Source organism: Dipodomys merriami, unplaced genomic scaffold (genome assembly GCF_024711535.1).
Source record: "Dipodomys merriami isolate MVZ:Mamm:240054 unplaced genomic scaffold, mDipMer1.0.p SCAF_50, whole genome shotgun sequence".
NCBI lineage: Eukaryota > Metazoa > Chordata > Mammalia > Rodentia > Heteromyidae > Dipodomys > Dipodomys merriami.
In genome coordinates this window covers 3,666,718-3,689,264 of record NW_027206069.1, presented here as the reverse complement: position 1 = coordinate 3,689,264, position 22,547 = coordinate 3,666,718, and the positions used below count along the sequence as shown (strand labels likewise).

The following is a 22,547-nucleotide window of genomic DNA, read 5'->3' as shown; positions in this document are numbered from 1 at the left end:
CGGGGCGGGGGACGTGGCGGGCGGGGGGTCGGGGCGGGGGAGGGGGCGCGGGGTGCCGCAGACAAAGACTGTGCTTCTCGCGCCCGCCCGCACCGCGTCGAAAAGAGGGGCCGCGCTGCGCCCCGCAGCGGACTGGTAGGGCTTGGCGGGGGGCGGGGGGTGCCTGCGGCTGACGTGGGCCCGGGAGCACCTCGAGTGCGGGGAGCTGGCCTGGGTCCTGAGCCCGAGCTTGGGGTCCGACGTGACCTCAGCGTCCTCCGGGTGGCCGGGGACGCTGCGGGGCCCGCGGGCTGTGCGGGGCCGCGCTGCCCTCGCCCGGGCTCCGGGTCCCCTGGGCGGGTGCGCGGGGGCCTGCGGGGTGGGAACCGCGCGCGCCCGGCCTCGGCACCCGCACCTCCCCTCGGACTTGGGTTGTGCGGGAGCCGCGGGGGGTTGGAGCGGGCAGGTTCCAGGGCCGAGCTTGGGGGGGTGGGTCCCGGCGGCCAGGTCCCTCCCGGGAAGTCCATCTTCGGCCAGAGATGGAGAGGTCACCGCGGGGCAGCTGGAGGGGGCGCCAGGGGTGACGCGTCCCTGCGCCCCCGCCGTCCTCCCTGGCAGGGGTCCCCTCCTCACCCCGACCTTCCCCGCACCTGCCAGGCCACGCACTTTCTCGGCCAGTGTCCAGTAGTAGGTGCCCGAGGCCGGCCCAGCCTCCTTGAGGGCCGCTTTGTAATGCCTGCCTTCGGGTTTCTGAAGTTGGGGATCGCTTCTGGGAGGAGGGGCTCGCAGAAAGGCGGGCGCATTTGGAGTCAGGGAAGCCTTCGGGGACCCTAACCCATGTCACAGGCATTATGGGATGCGTACATTCATTCAGAAGAGACCCAAACCCAGGGCTGCTGACTCCTAGTCCAGTGCTCGTGCTATGGCTGGGGGGCCCTGAGCTAGGGGTCTGGAGGCCTGGCTTTGAACACCCCGCCAGCCTCTGAGCCAGCTGACACTTGTGCAGCAGGTACATGTGAGGGCCCAGCCGCAGAGGGCCTGGGAGAAGCCCAGTACCAAGTGGGCAGGAGATGGCTGGGGGCCTCCTCCTCTCTCTCCTGTGGTTTTTCACTAACAGCTACATCCAGTGACTTCCACATGAATGTCAAGTTGTCCCAGGGTCCCCGGAGGGCTCTGGGGGTACCACACCCTGTGGGTGAAGACTGGGAGATGAAAATCAAGAATGGTCACAAGTATGCGGGCGCTGGTGGCTCACACCTGTCATCCTGGCTACTCAGGAGAGTAAGATCTGAGGATCCCAATTCAAAGCCAGTCCAGGCAGGAAAGCCCGTTAGACTCTTATCTCCAATGAACCACCAGAAAACTGGAAGTAATGTTGTGGCTCAAGTGGTAGAGCGCTAGCTTTGAGCTGAAGAGCTGAGGGACAGCACCCAGGCCCAGAGTTCAAGACCCGTGACAGACAAAAAAAAAAAAAAGAAAGAAAGAGAGACAGAGAAAGACAGAGAGAGAGAGAGAGAGAGAGAGAATGGTCACAAATAAAATACACTTGATGACAATTAGTTGGAAGACAAAGACAGCCTTTTTAAAGTTCCTTTTCCTTTCGTGCACGTGTGTGTGTGTGTTGATTAGAGCCTGAACTAAGGACCTCCTTGCCTCCCTAGCTTTTTCACTCAAGGCTGGCACTCTACCACTTGAGCCACAGCTCACCTTAGTTTTAGCCTCTGCCTAGTTTCAAACCAAGTTCCTCAGATTTCAGTTTCCTGAGTAGCCGAGATTATAGGCATGAGTCACCGATGTCTGCCTAGTGCTATGGACAGAACAGACCCAATAGCTCATGCCTATCATCCCAGCTACTCAGGTGGCTAGGATCTGAGGATCTTGGTTTGAAGCCAGACTAAGCAGAAAACTCTTTTTTTTTTTTTTGTCGGTCGTGGGGCTTGAACTCTGGGCCTGGGCGCTGTCCCTCAGCTCTTCAGCTCAAGGCGAGCGCTCTACCACTTGAGCTACAGCGCCACTTCCAGTTTTCTGGTGGTTTATTGGAGATAGGAGTCTCACGGTCTCTCCTGCCCAGGCTGGCTTTGAACCGCGATCCTCAGATCTCAGCCTCCTGAGTAGCTAGGATTACAGACGTGAGCCACCAGCGCCCGGTGCAGAAAACTCTTATCTCCAAGTAACCACTCAAAAGCTGCAAGTGGCTCTGTGGCTCAAGTGGTAGAGTGCTAGCCTTGAGCACAAAGAGGCTCAGGGACAGTGCCTAGGCCCTGAGTTCAAGTCCTACAACTGACAAAACAAACGAAAAACAAAACAGGCCCAAATCCCTGCTCTCGGCGACAGTTGGGAAGACCAGAAAGAAATATACTTGTAAACAAGTGAAGTCAGTCTATGACATTGGCATCTGGAAGCTTGTGCTATAATGTCATCCTTTCCTGAGGCTAAATTTACAGCACAGGATGAACTGCTGTTTCAATTTGTGTGTGTGTGTGTGTGTGTGTGTGTGTGTGTGTGTGTGTGTGTGTGTGTGTGTGTGTGTGTGTGTGTGTGTGCCTGTGTGTCTGTGTGTCTGTGTGTATGGGGCTTCAACTCAGGGCCTGGGTGCTGTCCCTGAACATTTGTGTTTAAGGATAGCACTCTACCACTTGAGCTACAGCTCCACTTCCGGCTTTTTGGTGCTTAATTGGAGATGAGTCTCACAGACTTTCCTGCCTGGGTTGGCTTCAAATGGTGATCCTCCGATCTCAGCCGCTGAGTAGCTAGGATTGCAGGTGTGAACCACCAATGCCTGTCAGGACTACTGTTTCAATTTGCCAACCCTAGGAGATTGCCTCCGAGGAATCTACCCGCCCAGAGACCCAGCAGCAGAAGCCCGAGGTCAGGGTGTAAGAAGATGGCGGGGAGACCTGGGACCCTGAGAAGTGGTTTAGTTTTTAACTTCTTTTATAACCTCTTACATAAGGCAGGTCCAGAGTGGAGACGGAATGGCCAGAGGGCAGAAAGAAAAGGAAAGTCGGTTGTCCTCACCCTGGGGTCTCTTAAGCTGAGTGACAAGTGGCCAGGCAATTCCCATCACTCCATCACCACTATTTTTTTTCTTTTCTGATACTGGGTCTTGAACTCAGGGCCTGGGTGCTTTCCCTTAGCTTTTTCATTCAAGGATGCCTCTCTACCACTTGAGCCACAGTTCCACATCCAGCTTTTTGTTGGCTCAGAGATAAGAGACTTGGGGATTTTTTTTTTCTGCTTTGTCTGGCTTCAAACTTCAATCCCCAGATCTCAGCCTCCAGAGCAGCTAGGATTATAGGCCTGAGCCACCAGCACTTGGCTGCTTTTTTTTTTTTTTTCTTAATTAAAAACATCAAGCCAGGCACCCGTGGCTCACACCTGTAATCCTAGCTATTCAGGAGGCTGAGATCTGAGGATCACAATTCAAAGCCAGCTGGGTAGGAAAGTCTCTGAGACTCTTATCTCCAATAAATCACTAGAAAACTGGAAGTGGTGCTGTGGCTCAAGTGATAGAGCGCTCCCCTTGAGCTAAAGAGACAGCGCCCAGGCCCAGAGTTCAAGCCCCACGACCGACAAAAAAAAATTTTTTTTTTTAAATCAGACAAGAGTTCTTCCCTATTTTCTGTAGTCAGATGTCGTGAGGTGGAGAGACAGGAGGCGGTATGGCTTTCCAAGGGACAGGAGGCAGCCTCCCAACTTGGTAAGAAGGAGGCCAGGTGCTGCTGTTCTGTCTTACGGGCCGTGGCCAAGGGCGTCTCTCCTGCTCCTTTCTATGGGAGTCAGCTGAGGGTCCTTATGGCTGTATCTAGGGAGAGAGCTGAGAAGACCGGTTCCCAGGCCTGTGGGCAGGCCTGCATGGAAGTCAGCCGATTTTGTGGTCGTAGGGGTTTTGTAGAAATCTCAGATCTCTCTTGGCGGTGTCCTTGGTCCTTCTCTACCTCTGGTAGTGTGTGACACGGGCTGGGGCAGCTTCTGGCCCACAGCGCATGTAGGGCAGGGACAGTACCTAACTCTGATACCGGCTCTCTGGTACAAGACGCTCTGCTGTCATTGCAGGAAACGGGAGATAAGAGTTAATTTAATTAACTGGAAGGACTGGAGGTTCCCCAAGCCCATCTCCACCTGTTTGGACTGCCCAGCCCCAGAGCTGGGCCCGTGGTGTGGGTCCCTTGCATTTCCATCCTTTTCCTCTGTGCTCGCTCTCAGATGAGCTGCGGCCTCCTGTCCTGATGGGTACCACTGAGAACCCGAAGAGGCCAGACTGAGGCTCAAGTCAGGAGACACCCAGAAACTCAAGATCAGGGATGGTATAAATAGACATGGCGGATGTTTCTGGACTAAAAATAGAGCCGAAGGGGGCCTGCCAGGGTGCCCAGGAGCCAAAGGGCTACAAGGGGTCTCCAGAGGATGGGGGGGAGGCCAGCTGGTCAGCATGTAACAAGCATCTGGACACTGCCTGCTGCCCACTCAGCCCCTGGTGATGCTCACACAACCCTCTGGGCTCCCTTGCTACAGAGGTGGCCAGATGAGCAGGCCAGCCTCGGCCTGTGGTCCGTGTAAACAGGCTTGGAATGCACTTGCCAGAGGAGGGCACTGTGTGGCTGGTCTGACGCAGGCGCGTGGTAGTGTGGTCGGCCAGCTGGCGTGGGTAGGAGAGGGAGGGGTGCCATGCCCGGAGCCCGGGCCGGTGCCTGTGACACTCAGGGGCACAGCGTGCTGGGAGCCCCAACGCTCCCCAGCTCAGTTAGCAGACAGGAGGCTCAGGGCTAGCTGCGCAGTGTCCTGGAACCAGGAGCCTTTAGATGTCCTCTGGGGCGGGACTTCCTGTTTTTTCTGGCAGGAGGGAGGGCCTTCGGGGCCACCTTGGTCCCATGGCTTCCTCCATCCTCCTGCCAGTGCCTGGCAGCATCTCCCTAAGCCACAGGACCAGGAAGACCGCCTCCCTCTGTGCCAGCCCTGTTGTGTGCCCACAGGCTCCACAGTGGCTGACCCTCCAGCCCGCCAGGAGCTGGGCATGGCCCCTGCACGGTGGCACCTTGTTGTCCAAATAGAGGGTGACAGGGGTCTCTTCTTGGCCCTGAGCCTGTGTGGCCGTGCAGCCCTGGCAGCCAGCTGGGCTAGCAGGGGTGGGCGGGGTCCTGCCTCACACGGCCTCTCCTCTCAAGCCGGCTCCCTGCCTCTACCTGCCGCTGCCCACAGCCACCAAGTCTCTCCTGGCTGGGCTGCAGGTGCTGCTCCAGGCCCTTCCCAGTCCCCTTTCCCCTGCAGGGTGCGCCGTGCTGGCATGGGGCCTGTTTGGGCCCACACTCAAGCTGCCTTCCAGGAAGCCCCTGCGGCCCCTTCAACCCGACTCAGCTTCTTTCTCAGAGCTGCCCTGACTCCCAGCCCGGGCCGCAGGGGCTGCTGAACTTACCTGCTCTCCTAACTGGGGTGATTTGGAAACATGCCTTTTTTATTGTTATTTTTGTGCAGGTCCTAGGGCTTGAACTCAGGGCCTGGGCACTGTCCCTGAGCTCTACCACTTGAGCCATAGCTCTACCTCTGGCTTTTTGGTGGTTAATTGGAGATGAAAATCTCATAGACTCTCTCACCTGAGCTGGCTTTAAACTGGGATCTTCGGATCTCAGACTTCTGAGTAGCTAGAACCACAAGTGTGAGCTACTGGTGCCTGGCTGGAAAGATGTCTGTAAAATCTTTGATATTCTACTTTTTTTTTTTTTGACAGTCATGGGGCTTGAACTTTGGGCCTGAGCTCTGTCCTTTTTTTTTGCAGGAAAAGAAGTTTATTACCAAACTACTGCCCCCGCCGATCATGGTGGAGAGGCATGGCTGAAAAAGAAAAAAAAAAAAGCCTGAGCTCTGTCTTAACCCTTCAGCTCAAGGTGAGCACTCTACCACTTGAGCCACAGCGCCACTTCCAGTTTTCTGAGTGGTTAATTGGAGATAAGAGTCTCACAGACTTTTCATGCCCAGGCTGGCTTTGAACAGTGATCATCAGATCTCAGCCTCCTGAGTAGCTAGGATTACAGGCGAGAGCCACTGGTGCCCGGCAACATTCTACTTTTAAAAGAAGAGGTCAGCCAGGCGCCAGTGGCTCATGCCTGTAATCCTAGCTACTCAGGAGGCTGAGATCTGAGAATCGCAGTTCAAAGCCAGCCCGGGCAGTGCAGGAAAGTCCATGAGACTCTTATCTCCAATAAACCACTAGAAAACCGGAAGTGGCTTGTGGTTCAAGTGGTAGAGCACTAGCCTTGAGCTGAAGAGCGCAGGGACAGCGCCCAAGCCCAGAATTCAAGACCCACGACCAACCAAAACAAAAATAAATAAATAAAAGAAGGTCGAGGGGCTGTAGCTCAATGGCAGACCTAGGAATACCTCCTTGTCCTGGGGTCCCTGGGGTCCCTGGCTGTGGGGGACAGTCCTGTTGGGGTGGGGTTGTAACATGACCTTTAGCCAATACCCCGGTTTTTGCCTTCAGTGAGCCAAAGTGAGAGAGAGGGCAGAAAGGGAGGGAGAGGAGGAAGGAGGGAGGGGAAGGAAAGGGAAAGGAAGAGACGGGGTGGGGTCCCCTGATCCAGGGCTACCTAGATTGGCTGTGTTTTTTTTTTAATTATTTTTTTTGGGGGGGTCCAGTCGTGGGGCCTGAACTCTGAGCCTGGGCACTGTCCCTCAGCTCTTCAGCTCAAGGCTAGTGCTCTACCACTTGAGCCATAGAACCACTTCTGGCTTTTTTTTTTTCCTGTTTATGTGGTGCTGAGGAATCGAGCCCAGAGCCTCAGGCATGCAAGGCAAGCATTCTACCACTGAGCCACCTTCCCAGCCCATAGATTGGCTGTTTTTGGTGCCTGACCCTAACTCTGTAAGATAATAAATGTTTTGTGTTCGTTTGTTTTGTGCCATCCTTGAGGTTGAACTAGGGGCCTGTGTGTTGTCCCTTACACTTTTTTTTTTTTTTTTTTGGTGGTCCTGGGGCTTGAACTCAGGGCTTGGGTGCTGTCCCTAGGCCTCTTTGTGCTCAAGGCTAGCGCTCCACCTGTTTGAGCCACAATGCCACTTCCAGTGTTTGAGTGGTAAATTGGAGGTAAGAGTTTCATTGAGACCTTTTTGCCTGGGCTGGTTTTGAACCGCAATCCTCAGATTTTAGTCTCCTGAGTAGCTAAGATTACAGGTGTGAGCCACCGGCGCCTGGCCCTTACATTTACTATTCAAGGCTGGTGCTCTACCACTTGAGTGACAGACACTTCCACTTCTGATTTTTGGGTGTTGTTGTTATTATTATTTGTTAATCATGCAGCTGCCCCTGGGTACAGCCTGGGCACTGTCCCTGAGCTTTTTTGCTCAAGGCTAGTGCTCTACTACTTTGAACTACAGCACCACTTTCCAGTTTTCTGGTGGTTAACTAGAGATAAGAGTCTCACAGGCTTTCCTGCCTGGGCTAGCTTTGAACCATGATCCTCAGATCTCAGCCTCCTGAGTAGCTAGGATTACAGGTGTGAGCCACTGGTGCCAGCCATCACCATCATCATCATCATCATCATCATCAATGTGTGTGTGTGATTGTGTATGTGTGTGTACTGGGCTTGAACTCTGTCAGGCAGCCTCCCGAGTAGCTAGGATTACAGGAGGGAGCCACTGGTGCCTGGATTAATAAGACCCTATAAATTTAAAATGATTCAAGTAGGGCTGGCTGAGAAGTCTTCCTTCCTTCTGGAAATCAGTCCGTAAAGTAACCGCGCCCCCCTCCCCCCCCAGCATGCTTGGCAGGCACCGGTGTCTCCATCCACCAGTCAGCCATCCCTGACTCGTGTGTAGTTAGACGTTTAGTTCGCTCGGAGCTCTCAGCTGTACAGGCTGGTTCACTTCTGTCCACCTGTGTGCTGCGTTCACAGTCCAGCTAGGCCAGGCTAGTCCTCCAGCTGTGGGGCATCGAGCCCACAGAGCCCAGGTTAACGGGAGCACGGGCACTCAAGACCCCCTGGTCCAGTGGGGTGGATCTCTGTGCCTGGTGTGGCCCTTCAGGTGGAAGAGGAAGCCGATGCTGGGAGTGGAAGCGGGATCTTTTCTCCACATCAGGGCATTTTCTTCACCCCTATTTAGGCAGAAGACGGCTTCTCTGGGCTCAGAGGTGACATGGGCATCAGGGGTGACCCAGTGGGTGCCGTGGGGGCTGGCAGGCTTAGGGCTGAGGGCTGGGTAGATCTGTAGCCACCAAGACACCTGGTCCAAGGCTAGGACAGCCTCAATCCAGGAGCCTGCTGAGCATCTTTATTTTTATTGTGTGTGTGTGTGTGTGTGTGTGTGTGTGTGTGTGTATGTGTGTGTGTGTTTGTACAAGCCAGTCCTGGGACTTGAACTCAGGGCCTGGGTGCTGTGTCTAAGATTTCCTGCTCAAGGCTAGCACTCCTACTTTGACTCACAGTTTCACTTTTGGCTTTCTGGTGGTTAATTGGAGTTTAACGGGCTTGCCTGTCCAGATCCTGAGTAGCTAGGATTACAAGGTGTGAGCCATGGCACCTGGCCTTCCTTTCTTTCTTTTTGTGCCAGTCATTGGGCTTGAACTAAGGGCCTGGGCACTGTCCCCAAAGGTTTTTTTTGTTTTGTTTTGTTTTGCTCCGGGCTAGTGCTCTACCACTGAACCACAGCACCATTCCTTTCTTGGGTGGTTAATTGGAGATATGAGTCTCTTGGACTTTACTGCCCAGGCTGGTTTTGAACTAGGATTGCCAGATATCAACCTCCTGAGTAGCTAGGATTACAGACATGAGCTGCCAGTGCCCAGCTGTCCCTAAGCTTTTTGCTTAAGGCTAGTACTCGCCCTCTTGAGCCTCAGCTCCACTTCTGGCTTTTTGGTACTTTGTGGAAGATAAAGGTCTCATGGACTTTGAACCAGGATCCTCAGACCTCAGCCATTGGAGTAATTACAATTACACTTATTGAGTAGCCCAGGCTGGTCTCAAACTCTTCATTCTCCTGCCTCAGCCTCGAGAGTTCAAGGATGACAGACCTGAGCACCCATCTGTCCTAGAGCACCTTTTGCACCAGAGTTCCAAATGCTTTACAGCCAGTGACTCCTGAGACCTCCCAACCATCTGCTGCTGGGTGACAGTTTCCTCTTCACAGCCAAGGAAACAGGCCCTGGAGGGGAAGGTATTTGTCCAGATTTTGCAGTTAGAAACAGCAGAGTGGGGCCGGGCCCTGGCAATCTTGCTCAGAGCCCTGGGCCACACATGATCCCTGCTCATCACAATTTGGGGTGCTGTGGATGTGCACAGGAAGGAGTGCCTAGGCACCCACATGGCAAAAGACACAGGGAATGGGAAAAGGCAGCAAACTGCAAACTGAAAATAGAAAAGGAAACGTTCGAGACTGTTTCCAGTAGCCCTGGCCTGAATCAAGAGTTCAAGGCCAACCGGACCTATATAACAGGAACCCCTCTGCACATCACCTTTATAATAATAATTGAAAACAAAATTTACGCCTGGCACCGGTGGCTCACGCCTATAATCCTAGCTACTCAGGACCCTGAGATCTGAGGATCCTGGTTCAAAGCCAGCCCGGACAGGAAAGTCCATGAGACTCTTTATCTCGAATTAACCACCAGAAAACCAGAAGTGGTGCTGTTTCTTAAGTGGTAGAGTGCTAGCCTTGAGTTGAAGAGCTGAGGGACAGTGCCCAGGCCCTGAGTTCAAGCCTCAGGACTGGCAAAATAAATAAAATAAAATAAAAAATAAAAATTTTTAAAAAGATACAAAAGTTGTAACTCATTAAAATTAAGAGCCCTGTTTTCTAGTTAAAGAACATTCTCATGCCTTGAAGTCTCTATAGGATCTTTTCTATTAGCTGTGACTACTCTGCTTATTATTATAATTATTATAATTTTGCCAGTCCTGGGGCTTGAACTCAGGGCCTGGGCAGTGTCCCTGGGTTTCTTTTGCTCAAGGCTAGCACTCTACCACTGAGCCACAGCACCACTTCCAGCCTTTTCTGTGTATGTGGTACTGAAGAATCAAACCCAGGGCTTCATGCATGCTAGGTGAGCACTCTACCACTAAGCCACATTCCCAGCTCCTACTGTGCTTAATTTTGAATTCATGAGATGTTTACTTTTTGCTAGATAATATTTGTATCTCAAAATTATGCCACTCAGTTCTTCATGATTATCAACTTTACATAATAAAGTTTAACTATATCTATATTTAAAAAGAAAAGAGTGGGGCTGGGGAGGTGGCTCAGTGGTAGAGCGCTTGCCTTGCATGCATGAGGCCCTGGGTTTGATTTCTCAGCACTCCATAAGCAAAAAGAAAAAAGCCGGAAGTGGCTCTGTGGCTCAAGTGGTAGAGTGCTAGCCTTGAGCTGAAGAGCTGAGGGACAGCGCCCAGGCCCAGAGTTCAGGCCCCACGACCAGACCCCCCCCCCAAAAAAAAAAAAAAAGAAAAGAAAAAAAGAGAAGTTTGAGGCCCACCTGAGCTACATAGTATGGCCTTGGGAGAAAAAGGAAGAAAAGCAGGTTCCAGGGCTGGCTCGTGGACTTCACTTTCTCTTCTGGCTCTGGCTCTTTAGCTGGATGGATTTTATACTTTGTGGCTTCTCCTTTTGCTATAAAAAGTAGAACTTGGGAGCATGCCCAGCTCCTCCACAGTCTCAGCCAGAAGCCCACACTTTCTGCAGGAGGCTTTGGCATGGCGCACGGTATGGGCGGCGACGTCTGTCACCGCGGAGGAGGTGGTGACCCCGTCCTGCTGCACACAGTGGGTCGGGACACTGGTGGAGGAAGCCTTTTCTAACACATGCACCCCCATTGGAGGATGGCGCTGCAGGGAGCCCCTCAGGCTCCACCTCCTGAAATCCCATTGCCTAATGGAAAAATCAAGACCCAGTGAGGTCATCCCACCAGCTCAAGGTCACTCAGTTGGGAGAGGCAGATTGTAATGCCATCCAGGCAGAGAGCACCGGCCACGCTTCTGGCTGCCAGGCCACCGGATGTCCTCTTAGCACTTCCTCTGTGCATATGCGTGTGTGTGTGTGTGTGTGTGTGTGTGTGTGTGTGTGCGCGTGCGTGTGTGTGTGTGTGTGTGATATGCATTGAATCCAAGGCCTCAAGCATGCTGGGCAAGTGCTCTACTGCTTGGGTCCTGTCCTCTGCCACCCCCTGAGTCAGGCCAGTCAAGTGCAGGAGATGACCACATGCCACAGACCTACCACTGCAGGCCCGAAGCCCTTTCTGAAGGAAGCGGGGCAGGTGCTGTGGCTCCTTTCTTACTGTCATGTTTTGTTCTGTTTTGATTATGGGGCTTGAACTCAGGCCTGAGCTCTTTTTTTTCTTTTTTTTTTTTTTGCGGGGGCAGGGGGTCCTGTCATGGGGCTTGAACTCTGGGCCTGGGAGCTGTCACTTAGCTCTTCAGCTCAAGGCTAGCGCTCTACCACTTGAGCCACAGCACCACCTCTGGCTTTTCCTGTGTATGTGGTACTGAGGAATTGAGCCCAGGGCTTCATGCATGCTAGGCAAGCGCTCTACCACTGAGCCACATTCCCAGGCCCTGTTAAAAGGTTTTTAGTTTGTGTCTATTCCTTGTACAAGGGGAGTTTCCTCATAAGAATTCCATAGGAACACACAATGAACCCCCACCAGCCTCCCTCTCTCCCCCCACCTCCCTCCTCACATTAAGACAATTTCAAGTTTTTTAAATTGTTCTGTTCTTATCACCTTCTTGTTTGCTTAATGATCTTTATCATGAGCTCCATAGGAATCCTTTGCCCTTTTCTCAGAGCTGGCCATCTCTTGGGTCCCTCCCTCCTCTCCCCTGCCTTCCTCCTCCTGACCTTTCCCTGCCCGTCCCTCTTCTGTCCATTCATCACTCTCTGCATTCCTCCGTTCTTCCATCTGTCCACTCCTGCATTGTGTTTGTTCCCCGCATAACAGTAACCCTTTGCTCCTCTGTCCGCAGTGGGCATGGGAGGACCCAGCGTGACTGCCTGCCAGCGGCGCACAGCCCACCGGAGCTGTTGGGACAAGCGCGGAGAGGTGCAAACACTGAGGTGACTTGTCTGTTCCCACGGTGGGGGGGGGGGAGGTCCGGGAGGGCTTGTGCAGGACACAAGGGCAGGTGAGGTTTGGCTGTGGCGAGGGCCGTGTCTGTCTCCAGTGTCGCCTTTCCCAGCTGCCCAACGCACCCTTCACCTTCACCCCTGGAACTTGGGCTGTGCTGGATTTGCTACGTTTCTTTGAGGTTCTCCGTCTCCTTCCTGGCCCATCGGCCCCTCCAGGGCTTGGCTGTGGTTGTCCGTGCGTCTCCACGCCAGGCAGTTGGCAAGTACAGGCAGTGCTGGTCGGTAGTGCTGGGGACACGGACAGGTGCACGGCTGTCCAGGGATGAGGCAGGCGAGCAGGGCACAGGGCGGTGGCCACTTTGGGCTCCAGAGCAGGGTGAGTGGAACTTACTGCATTAGAAATGTTCGACTGTACTGATGCTGGTGTCTCACCCTGTCATCCTAGCTACTCAGGAGGCTGAGATCTGAGGATCATAGTTCAAAGCCAGCTCGGGCAGGAAAGGCCGTGACACTCTTATCTACAGTGAGCCACCAGAAAACTGGAAGTAGCGCTGTGGCTCAAAAGGTAGAGCGCTGGCCTTGAGCTGAAGAGCTGAGGGACAGCACCTAGGCCCAGAGTTCAAGCCCCACGACTGACCGAAAAGAAAGAAAAAAGAAAGAAATGTAAAGGACTTTACCAGATGCAGGTGGCTCACACCTGTAATCCTAACTACTGAAGAGGCTGAGATCTGAGGATTGCAATTCAAAGCTAGACTGGGCAGGAAAGGCTGTGAGACTTCGCTCCAATTAAGCACAAAAAAATGCCAAAACAAACAACAACAACATAAAAAGTGGAGCTGTGGTTCAAGTGGTAGAGCACCAGCCTTGAGTACTAAAGCTCAGGGATAGCATCCAGGCCCTGTTCAAGCCCCAGGACCAGCACACACAAACAAGGACAAAGAAAAGGAAAGTGGGACTTAATGGGCTCTTGTTCCCTGGCATACACACAAGCAACTCATTGTCAGAAGCACTGGCTTTCCACTGTAATGTCAACCATTCAAGCCTCCTTCTACACGCTATGCTTTGCTGATGCAACCTTAGCAGCTGGTGCTTTCCATCCCACAGCGCCACGCCTTCAGCTCGCCCTGAGCTGTCAGGGGCATGTGGCAGGTGTCCACGCACACAGCAGGTGTCCATGCACGTGGCAGGTGCTGTTTTTCCTCCTGGGTCAAAGTGGAGGCTCAGGGCATCAGGACTGCTCCGGGTCTCAAACCGTGGAAGGCAGAGCTGGGATTTGAACGCAGGCAGCTGGGCTCTGGCACACTGAGCCATGTTTTTCTACAGGCCAGGACCGACGTGGCGACTGGCCTTGGACAGGTCATTTCCTGCCCTCTGCCCTCTGTTGTGACAACTAGCCCTGCCTACAAGCAGACAGACTGGCGGTGTGTGTGTGTGTGTCGGGGAGTACCCCTTCCTCAGTTCCCAGACTGTTCAAGGCCAGCCTGTAGCCGCCTGTCGGAGGACAGGAAAACAGATGGACACGTGGGCTCCTGCTGCCCTGCCTTGAGGGCACAGGGACAGCGCTGCTGGAGGGAGTCGGTGACCCCTGCCCTTCCCCTCTCCACAGCTTCCTGTAGGGCAGGGCCCAGCGGCCATGGGGCCTCAAACCTCTAGATCTCTTCATGGGGCTGTAGCTGAGGAGCTGCTGAGCAGCTGCCGACCCAGCGGTAGAGATGAGGCGTCCTTTCCTTCCTGGACTGCCCATGAGAGGGGGCCGCCTGGTGAGCGCGGCCTGGCCAGAGCCCACCCCACCGAGCCATCTGGCAGCGCTTCCACTGCCAAGTGCAGCCAGGGCACCATCCCACTGCCTCCGGGGCAGAGGTAAACTGAGAGCTCACTGCTGGGGGCTGGGAAGGTGGCTCAGCGGTAGAGCGCTTGCCTGGCATGCAGGAGGCCCTGGGTTCAATTCCTCAGCACCACATACACAGAAAAAGCCGGAAGTGGCACTGTGGCTCAAGTGGTAGAGCACTGGCCTTGAGCCCAGGCCCTGAATTCAAACCCATGACCGACAAAAAAACAAAACACAAGAGAAAGAGAGCTTACCGCTTTTATGGTCAGTTCAAGTGACCAGCACACACACGCTGGCCTCTTGGCTGGTCAGAGGCTGAGCTGCGGGTGGGGGGGGTGCTACCTCTGTGACCTCTCACACACTTTCCTGACATCTGGGGTCAGGAGGGCATTGACACTGGGGTCCTGGGAGCGTGTGGGGTGGGGGAGCCGGGCACAGGGGGTGGGCGTGGCCATCGACCCGTGTGCCTCTGCTTGGCCTCTGCTTTGGACCACTCCCGGACGCTGGCTTCCTGACCCCACCCCCAGCTTGCCTCCCAAAGGTACTTAAGGTCTGAGAGCCGCACAGGAAACGGTTGAGGCCACCTGGCCCCTCAGAAGCTCATTCTCAGCAGTCAGACCAGGGCCTCCCTGCCTCCACCTCCTAAGCTGTCCATGGATTTTGTTGCTGGGGCCATCGGAGGTAAGGGAGGGCAGGGGAAGCTGGGTCCGCCGGCGGTGCTGTGTGTGTGCTAGTGTTTGGGGGAGCCCCAGGGGTGATCTGAGTCTGTTGAGGCAGGCGAGCTCCTGAGTGCCCCGCAGGACTCGGAGGATGGGGACTGGCTAGGGACATTGGCCTACGAACGGGGACTGATTGTTACCAGGCTGGGCCGGGGCGGGGAGGTCTGGAGACTCAGGGAAGAAACACTTTCCCACCCTGCGCCCCGCGCCCCAGCTGGGGACTGGCGCGGGCCAGGCAGAGGCTGTGTGCAGAGGACTGCCGGGGCGCAGCCGTTTTTTGCTCCTGCGTGATGAGCTGGTGCTGCAGGACGCTCTGGTCCGCCCAGGACATTTGTCTGTAGGCTGAGGAGCTATAATTATTATTTTTTATTGGTTGTGGGGCCTGAACTCTGGGCCTGGGCGCTGCCCCTCAGCTCTTCAGCTCCAGGCTAGCGCTCTACCACTTGAGCCACAGTGCCACTTCTGGCTTTTTCTGCTTATGTGGTGCTGAGGAATCGAACCCAGGGCCTCATGCATGCAAGGCAAGCACTCTACCACTGAGCCACCTTCCCAGCCCTGAGGGTCTATTCTAAGTGAGGTGTCCTTGGCGTTGCTTTGTCTTGTGCAAGAGCCGGGGGATGGCGCTGGCATTCTTCTGGAACAGTGGCAGTGTGGGGGTGGAGGCCTAGGAAGGACTTGGCCCTGACTGCTCCTGCACTGTCTGTGCCAGCCTGAGTCCAGTTGCTCCCCTGAACATGAGCACCCAAAAGGGGAGGCCCAGAGGGAGGCCTGGCCTTGCCGAGGGGCACGAAGAGCTTCCTGGGAGGGCTTTTCCCCAAGAGGCCTGGGCGAGAGAGGACCCTCGCTCTGCGCCTGGCGGTGTCATAGCGACCCAGACGTGGGCTGGTACTCAGGGACTGTGACCGGGGGTGGCGGAGAGCATGTGGGGCACAGAAGCAAGACATGTGACAGAGGCAGGGAGAGGCTGCCAGAGTCCAGTCAGGGCGGCATCCCAACAGCCGGTGACGCCGGCCTTTGATGGGTCGGTGTGTTTGGTGAGGTGGACAAGGAGAGAAATTCTGTCCGCCAAGGCTTTACCTTGGCTTTACCTCATCATCTACTTCTTCACCCACTCACTCTGTGCGTGTGGGGGGGGGAGGGGGAGGGTACTGGGGCTCAAACTCCGGGTCTAAACACCGTCCTTCGCCTTTCCTTTCAGGGCTAGTGCTCTACCGCTGAACCTCCCACTTCTGTGGTTTTTTTTTTTTTTTTTTCCTGGATAATTGGAGATAAGAGCTTCACTTTTGGGGATAAGGGAAATGCTGTCAAACTTCGATGCAAATTCTATGAAATTCACAAGATTGAGGGGAAGGGCTGGGTGGGAGAGATGGGTGGGGATGGGCTGGGTGGCATCATTTAAGGAACACTGTAGTCATACATTGATTTGCTAAATGCTAAGTCCTTTGTACAATTACTTAAAGATAATAAAAATATCATTTTTAAAAAAGGTGACCTTCCTGTCCAGGCTGGCTTTGAACCTTGATGCTTAGATCTCAGCCTCCTGAGTAACTGGCTTACAGGTGTGAGCTGTCAGCCATTCTTTTACTCTTGTGTATTTATTGACTCCTGGGGTCCACAGCAAATAGAGCACAGTCTCATGGCTTACCCCTCCCTCCAAACAGCACACAGAGAAAGAAAGGCCAGGAATCTGCTTGACCCCTCTTTGCCGCCTCAAGGCAATGCTGGGCTTGGCTATGGGGGCCCTAGTGTCAGCAGGGAGACCAGAATGGCAGCACAGCACCCTTGGTAGAAGGCAGAGGGCAGAGAGCAGAGGGCCTGGTCCACAGCTTGGGCCTGGGCAGGGGGGCGGGGAGCTCTGCAAGTCAGCTTCCATCACTGTGCGAATGTTCCAGAAAACTAACTTGGAGAAGATTTACTCATCTGGAGGCCCTGGAGGCTCCTGTGGAGCAGGGGCCGTTGCTTCTTCCCAAGGAGGAAGAGAAAAGGTCTGGGGTTCCAGCACCTTCCAGGAGCATGCCCCAGCCACCTAAGGACCTCCCGTGAGGTCCCATGTCCTACAGGTTCCTCTTCCTCCCAGTGTGCCGGGCTGGGGACCAGAGTCAGAACCAGGCTCAGGGGCAAAGCTGCCACATTCTCCTGGCCTCACCGTGACGTAAGCATAGGCCAGAATGAGGCCAAGAGCCGGGCACTGGTGCTCATGCTTTCATCCTAGCTACTCAGGAGCTCAGGAGGCTGAGATTTGAGGCTCACAGTTGGAAGCCAGCCTGGGCAGGAAGCCATGAGATTCTTTTTTTTTTTTTTTTTTTGGTCATGGGGTTCGAACTCTGGGCCTGGGCGCTGTCCCTCAGCTCTTCAGCTCAAGATGAGTGCTCTATTGTTTGATCCACAGCACCACTTCTGGTTTTCTGGTGATTTTTTTTTTTTTTTTGTCGGCCGTGGGGCTTGAACTCTGGGCCTGGGCGCTGTCCCTCAGCTCTTCAGCTCAAGGCGAGCGCTCTACCACTTGAGCTACAGCGCCACTTCCGGTTTTCTGGTGGTTTATTGGAGATAGGAGTCTCACGCTCTCTCCTGCCTGGGCTGGCTTTGAACCGCGATCCTCAGATCTCAGCCTCCTGAGTAGCTAGGATTACAGGCGTGAGCCACCAGCGCCCGGCCTTTCTGGTGATTTATTGGAGATGAGTCTCACAGCCCTTCCTGCCTGGGCTGGACTTGAACTGCGATCCTCAGATCTCAGCCTCGTGAGTAGCTAGGATGACAGGCGTGAGCCACCGGCGCCCAGCATCAGTGAGATTCTTATGTGTGGTTAACCACCAAAAAGCTGGAAGTACAGTTGGGGCTCGAGTGGTAGAGTGCTATGCTAGTCTTGAGAGGAAAAGCCAAGGGATGACATTTGGCCAACAAACCAAGGTCCAAACTCAGGGCTGCCAGCAGAGCCCTGTGGTGTTTTCCATGGGCAGGAGGTCATTTGGGGTCACCTCTCCTTCTGTAAGGTGGGCTCTTGCCGCTGCTGCCCACCCCCTGTGCACCTCCCCTTACCATGCTCTCGTTCCCTTGCAGGCGTCTGCGGAGTTGCTGTGGGCTACCCCCTGGACACAGTGAAGGTGTGCAAGGCTCAGCCCCATCCCACCCCAGAATCTGGCCTGGCCTGGGCACCCCATGTCCCCTGCATACATCCCTGGTCATCCGAATGCTAATCACATACACTGTCTCCTGCTCCGCACGTTCAGTGGTCCCTGGGGCAGTGTCAGGCCTTCTTTCTCATCCTCTCGCAGGGGATGACCCTGGCCTCAGTGTGGTCATCTTCAGGAGGGCTCCTTGTCCCCACCCTGCCCACACCAGTGTGCCTGTGACAGTGGGGACATCCCCAGGGCCCGCCAGCCTCGCTCTAGGCCAGGGGGTCAACCTTTCCTGAAGTTTACCTCACCCCTAGGTCAGGATCCAGACAGAGCCGAAGTACACAGGCATCTGGCACTGCATCCGGGACACGTATCGCCAAGAGCGGGTAGGTGTGCGGCCCCGGGAAGATGCTCAGGGATATCGGGTCTCCATCCTCAGGCCTGCCTCTCACCCACTAGCCCCGGGTGACTGGTTCTCTTTGAGCCTGGCCTCTGTTTGTTCTCATCCAAAGGGAACCCCGTGCCCAGCTTCAGGCTCCCTCTGTGGATCAGAACTGGCATCTGGGGATCAGAGGGGCAGGAGAGAGTCTGGGAGTACCACCAGGCTTCCTGGAGGCGGGAGAGGTGCCTGGGCGTTCCTTTCTGTGCCATGCCAGCCCTGGGTCATCGGGTTGCCACAAACTCAGAGGCCTGTCCAGAGTAGGCACTGGGGACATCTGACAGCGTGAACGCTGACCCAAGCCACGGTTAGCTTACGAAAACCAGCACTCCTGGAGCACGCTAGGTCATCGCCAATAGCACATGGCTGCCCTGGCAGCCTGACCCTCCCCCGACTTCACAAATTGAGCGCAGTGAATTCCACTTATGGGGGGGGGGTGTCAGGGCCAGCGGGCTGGCTGGAATGGCCTCAGCCCCCGGGGCCCAGGGTGGCTTCCCTGGTGGGGTTCCCGTCCCCTGACGTGGACCCTGTCCCCCAGGTGTGGGGCTTCTACCGGGGCCTCTCACTGCCCGTGTGCACCGTGTCCCTGGTTTCGTCTGTGTCTTTCGGCACCTACCACCATTGCCTGGCGCACATCTGCCGCTTCCGGTATGGCAGCACGGACGTCAAGCCTGCCAAGGCCGACATCATGCTCTCGGGATGCGCCTCTGGCCTTGTCCGGGTGAGTAGGAAGATGAGGCTGGGGAGGACCTCAGAGAGACTGGGAGGTGTGTGTGTGTGTCTGAATCCCCTGCCCAGCAGCTAGGAAACTGAGGTTGCTGAGGGCAGAACCTGGTGGAGCCAGTGTCCTGCTGGTGGGGCACACACCGAGCTGGGGGGTCCCCCATGTCCCCAGCATGGTCCTGAGGGGAGGCGGGTGGAGTAACAAGGGACCCTCCCTGTTAGAGAATGGGAACCCCAGAGATGACCTGATTCAGCAGGGCCTGTGGAGCTCAGGTGCCTGGGTTTCCCACTGGCTCACAGACCACATCTCTAGCAAGGGTATCAAGATGGCTGAATACCATCCACGTTACCATGGAAACCGAGCATCCCTTCATCCTCAAATGCCCTGGCCAGCAGACAGGGGTAGAAGAGACCAAGGCAGCGGACACCTGCCTTCCTGGAGCTCCCACTTGATGGGGAGAGGTGAACCAAGGCATGAGTCCTAAACAGAGCCATTTGGACAGCCGCATGGCTGCCTCAGAGGCCCAGTGACATCCCTGTCCCTCACAGCATAGAGGGTAATGGCCTGTCCCTGTGGGCCTTGCCACCTGAGAGGCTCAAGCCTCAGTTCTGACTCTTGCTAGTTGGGTGCCCTTCACCTTGCTATAGAGAGTGTCTCTGAGCTTTTGTCTCTTCAACTGTACTAGATTAAGTGAGATTAAGAGGTTAAAGACCCCATCACAAAGCCTGACATGTAATGTACAACCACAAAAGGACAACTGATGCTATTAGCAATATGTTACTAATAATTATATTACATTTAAAAAACAAGATGGTTCTGGGGCTTGAACTTATTAGGGTCTGGATGTTGTCCCTTAGCTTTGTTCACTCTTGGGGCTTGAACTCTGGGCCTGGGTACTGTCCCTGAGTTTCTTTTTGCTCAAAGCTAGTGCTCTACCATTTGAGCCACAGCTCCATTTCTGACTTTTTGTGATTAATTGGAGATGAGTCTCACGGACTTTCCTGCTTAGGCTGGCTTTGAACTGTGATCCTCAGATCTCAGCCTCCTAAGTAGCTAGGATTGTAGGTGTGAGGTACCAGTGCCTGCATTCTTGATCTAAGTCACAGAGGAGGCGTCATGCGTTTTCTGTAACAGGAGACATGATTGTTGAAGGCACTGGCATTAGCGTTGGGCTGGCAAAGCTGGCTTTGAACTCTGTGCCACCACATCCTAGGGCTGCCCTGTAGCATCTTGGCTTGGATGGCACAAGGTGATGGGAGGCCAGGTGTGGCAGTGTGGGGCAGCTGCCCACCAGGTCTCATGCTGCCTCTTCTGTGCCCCAGGTGTTCCTGACATCACCCACTGAGGTGGCTAAGATCCGCCTGCAGACGCAGACGCAGACGCAGCTGCAGCCGCAGCCCCAGCAGCGGCGGCCTTCAGCCTTGTGGCCCTCAGCAGCTCCCCCTGTGTGTCCTGCACCCCCTGCACGTCTGGTGTCTGGGCCCAAGTACCGTGGACCACTGCACTGCCTAGCCACAGTGGCCCGTGAGGAGGGCCTCCGGGGCCTTTACAAGGGCAGCTCGGCCCTGCTTCTTCGGGAAGGCCACTCCTTCGCCACCTACTTCCTCTCCTACGCCATCCTCTCCGAGTGGCTCACCCCCGCTGGCCGCAGTGAGCCAGGTGAGTCTGAGCTGGAAGGTGGATGAGGCTGAGAGGATCTGCTACCATGACCCCCTCCCTGAAGCCTCAGTTTCCCCTCTTGTAGACTGCGCGGGCCAGGTTGTGCTCACACTCAGGCTGTGCGTTGTCTCTCCTGCAGATGTCTTGGGTGTGTTGGTGGCTGGAGGCTTTGCAGGGGCCCTGGCCTGGGCCGTGGCCACCCCCATGGACGTGATCAAGTCACGCCTGCAGGCAGACGGGCAGGGCCAGCAGCGCTACCGAGGCCTCTGGCACTGTGTGGTGAGCAGCGTGCGGGAGGAGGGGCCCAGGGTGCTCTTCAAGGGGCTGACACTCAACTGCTGCCGCGCCTTTCCCGTCAATATGGTGGTCTTCGTTGCCTACGAGGCTGTGCTGAGGCTCACGCGGGGCCTGCTCACTTAAGGGCAGGTGACGACCTGCTCGCAGCTTCTGGAGGAAGCAAAGGACCGTGTGGACGGGGTGGAGACCCCACAGGGCTGGCACTGGACAGTGGGTCTCCCTGCACTGACTCAGCTGAGGCCCGAGCGAGTTCTGTCCAGCTACTGACCAGAAGGTCCAGGGGCTGCCTGGCTGTCTGCAAGGTCATGGGTCACAAGAGGCTGAGGCATCTGCTCCAGGCCTGGCTTCTTCACTGCCAGGATGGTGCTCCTCCCCTGAGCTTCAGTCCTGTGGTAGTGGGGGGGGCAGGACCCCCATTCCTGCTGGCTGCTTATATCCTCACTCTCCCTGAGTATACACTGTCCCACGTGGGCACCCCCAAAACTTGGTGGGAGCTGTTGTCAATAAAATGTTTGATGGTGCTCAGTGGTGTTGTCTGCCATCTGTGGGCTGCCGATCTATCCGCCTGTGCGCCTGCCCAGTCACCACGGGATGCGTGGGCCACAGGCCTGCAGCTCCCTTCCTGGTGGACAAGCCCTAGCCAGTGTCTCCATCATACAAGTGGTGCACCACGGCCTCGGCTGGGTCCATTCCCCTGGCCTCCCAGGCCACGGAACCCTGCCTGTGACCTGCTGTTCACTACACCCCACACAAACCCCCTGGAGGCTGTAGGTGATGGGGGCTGGGCCACAGATGGGTTGTGCGAGCTAACAGCGTGGACTGGGGAGCCAGCTGCCCACGGGCATGCCACGCGTGGCGAGGGGCAGCTGGGGCTGGTTGTGCTTCTGACAAGGCCCTCTCCCTGGACCATGTGACCTCCAGGGATAGGCTGTCAGGGCCAGGGCTGGCAAGTCCAGTGTGTGCCCACGGGGTCAGCACACAACAGTCCTCTGCCGGAGCTGGCTGATGCCTGTGTTTACTGCGCTTGCTCAGATGCCAGCCTTGGCCTTGTCTTCCAGGGTCACAGTCCAGCGAAAGGGGCAGAAGACATGTAAAGGCTTTTTTTCTTTTGGGTGGTTAATTGGAGATAAGAGAATCAAGGACTTTGCTGACCAGGCTGGCTTTGAACTGTGATCCTCAGATCTCAGCCTCTTGAGTGGCTAAGATTACAGGCACGAGCCACTGGCACCCAGCTACGTGTGGCTTTTTGATGGTTAATTGGAGACAAAAATCTCACATTTTCTAGCCTGGGCTGGTTTCCAACTGTGTTCCTCACATTTCAGCCTCTTGAGTAGCTAGGATCACTGGTATAAGGCCATTGATGCCGTTTCTTTTAGTTTTTAAGCTTGAATTTGCCAGGTTTATCCCAGAGTTCAAGACTGGGATGCCCTGGCCCAAAAGCTGGGAGGAGAGCACTAGCTATTAAAGGTTTCAGTAATGTATCAGTGCTGAGCTGTGACCACATTGGTCAAGGCCACTTGTTTTAACTTTGGGAAGAGAGGTACTGGCTGTACTCTTGGCCACAGTGGGGTGATGGTGGTGATGATTCAACTCCTGAACCTGCACTGCTGAGCAGCTGGTCCACCCAGCCCAGCCCGGTCCCGGGCTGTCACAAACTTTCTGGAATGGATCCTGTACTTTCTCTATACACTTCAGTGTTAAGTACTAGCTCCCACTCTTTCCTGGTGTGTGTGTATGT

The 22,547-nt window shown here is 55.2% G+C and overlaps 1 protein-coding gene and 1 long non-coding RNA gene across 2 annotated transcripts; both read left to right on the top strand.

Annotated features, from left to right (window-relative positions):
* Window positions 1–62: 62 nt before the first annotated feature.
* Window positions 63–14,249, top strand: LOC138810560 (uncharacterized). Its single transcript, XR_011367161.1, has 4 exons — window positions 63–135; window positions 8,959–9,126; window positions 11,925–12,015; window positions 12,473–14,249. It is a non-coding gene; the product is annotated as an uncharacterized lncRNA (long non-coding RNA).
* An 81-nt stretch (window positions 14,250–14,330) lies between these two features.
* Window positions 14,331–21,330, top strand: Slc25a47 (solute carrier family 25 member 47). Its single transcript, XM_069997578.1, has 6 exons — window positions 14,331–14,536; window positions 17,632–17,675; window positions 18,005–18,076; window positions 18,668–18,850; window positions 20,176–20,512; window positions 20,652–21,330. Exons 1-6 carry the CDS (start codon window positions 14,509–14,511, stop codon window positions 20,930–20,932), a joined length of 945 nt encoding a protein of 314 aa, XP_069853679.1. The 5' UTR covers window positions 14,331–14,508; the 3' UTR covers window positions 20,933–21,330.
* Window positions 21,331–22,547: the final 1,217 nt, after the last annotated feature.

Bases quoted from the DNA above. Each gene is read 5' to 3' on its own strand.
- Slc25a47 (XM_069997578.1), top strand. From the start codon at position 14,509: ATGGATTTTGTTGCTGGGGCCATCGGAG. The intron at 14,537-17,631 runs GTAAGGGAGGGC...GTTCCCTTGCAG, and splicing joins TGTTGCTGGGGCCATCGGAG to GCGTCTGCGGAGTTGCTGTG. The intron at 20,513-20,651 runs GTGAGTCTGAGC...TCTCTCCTGCAG, and splicing joins CGCTGGCCGCAGTGAGCCAG to ATGTCTTGGGTGTGTTGGTG.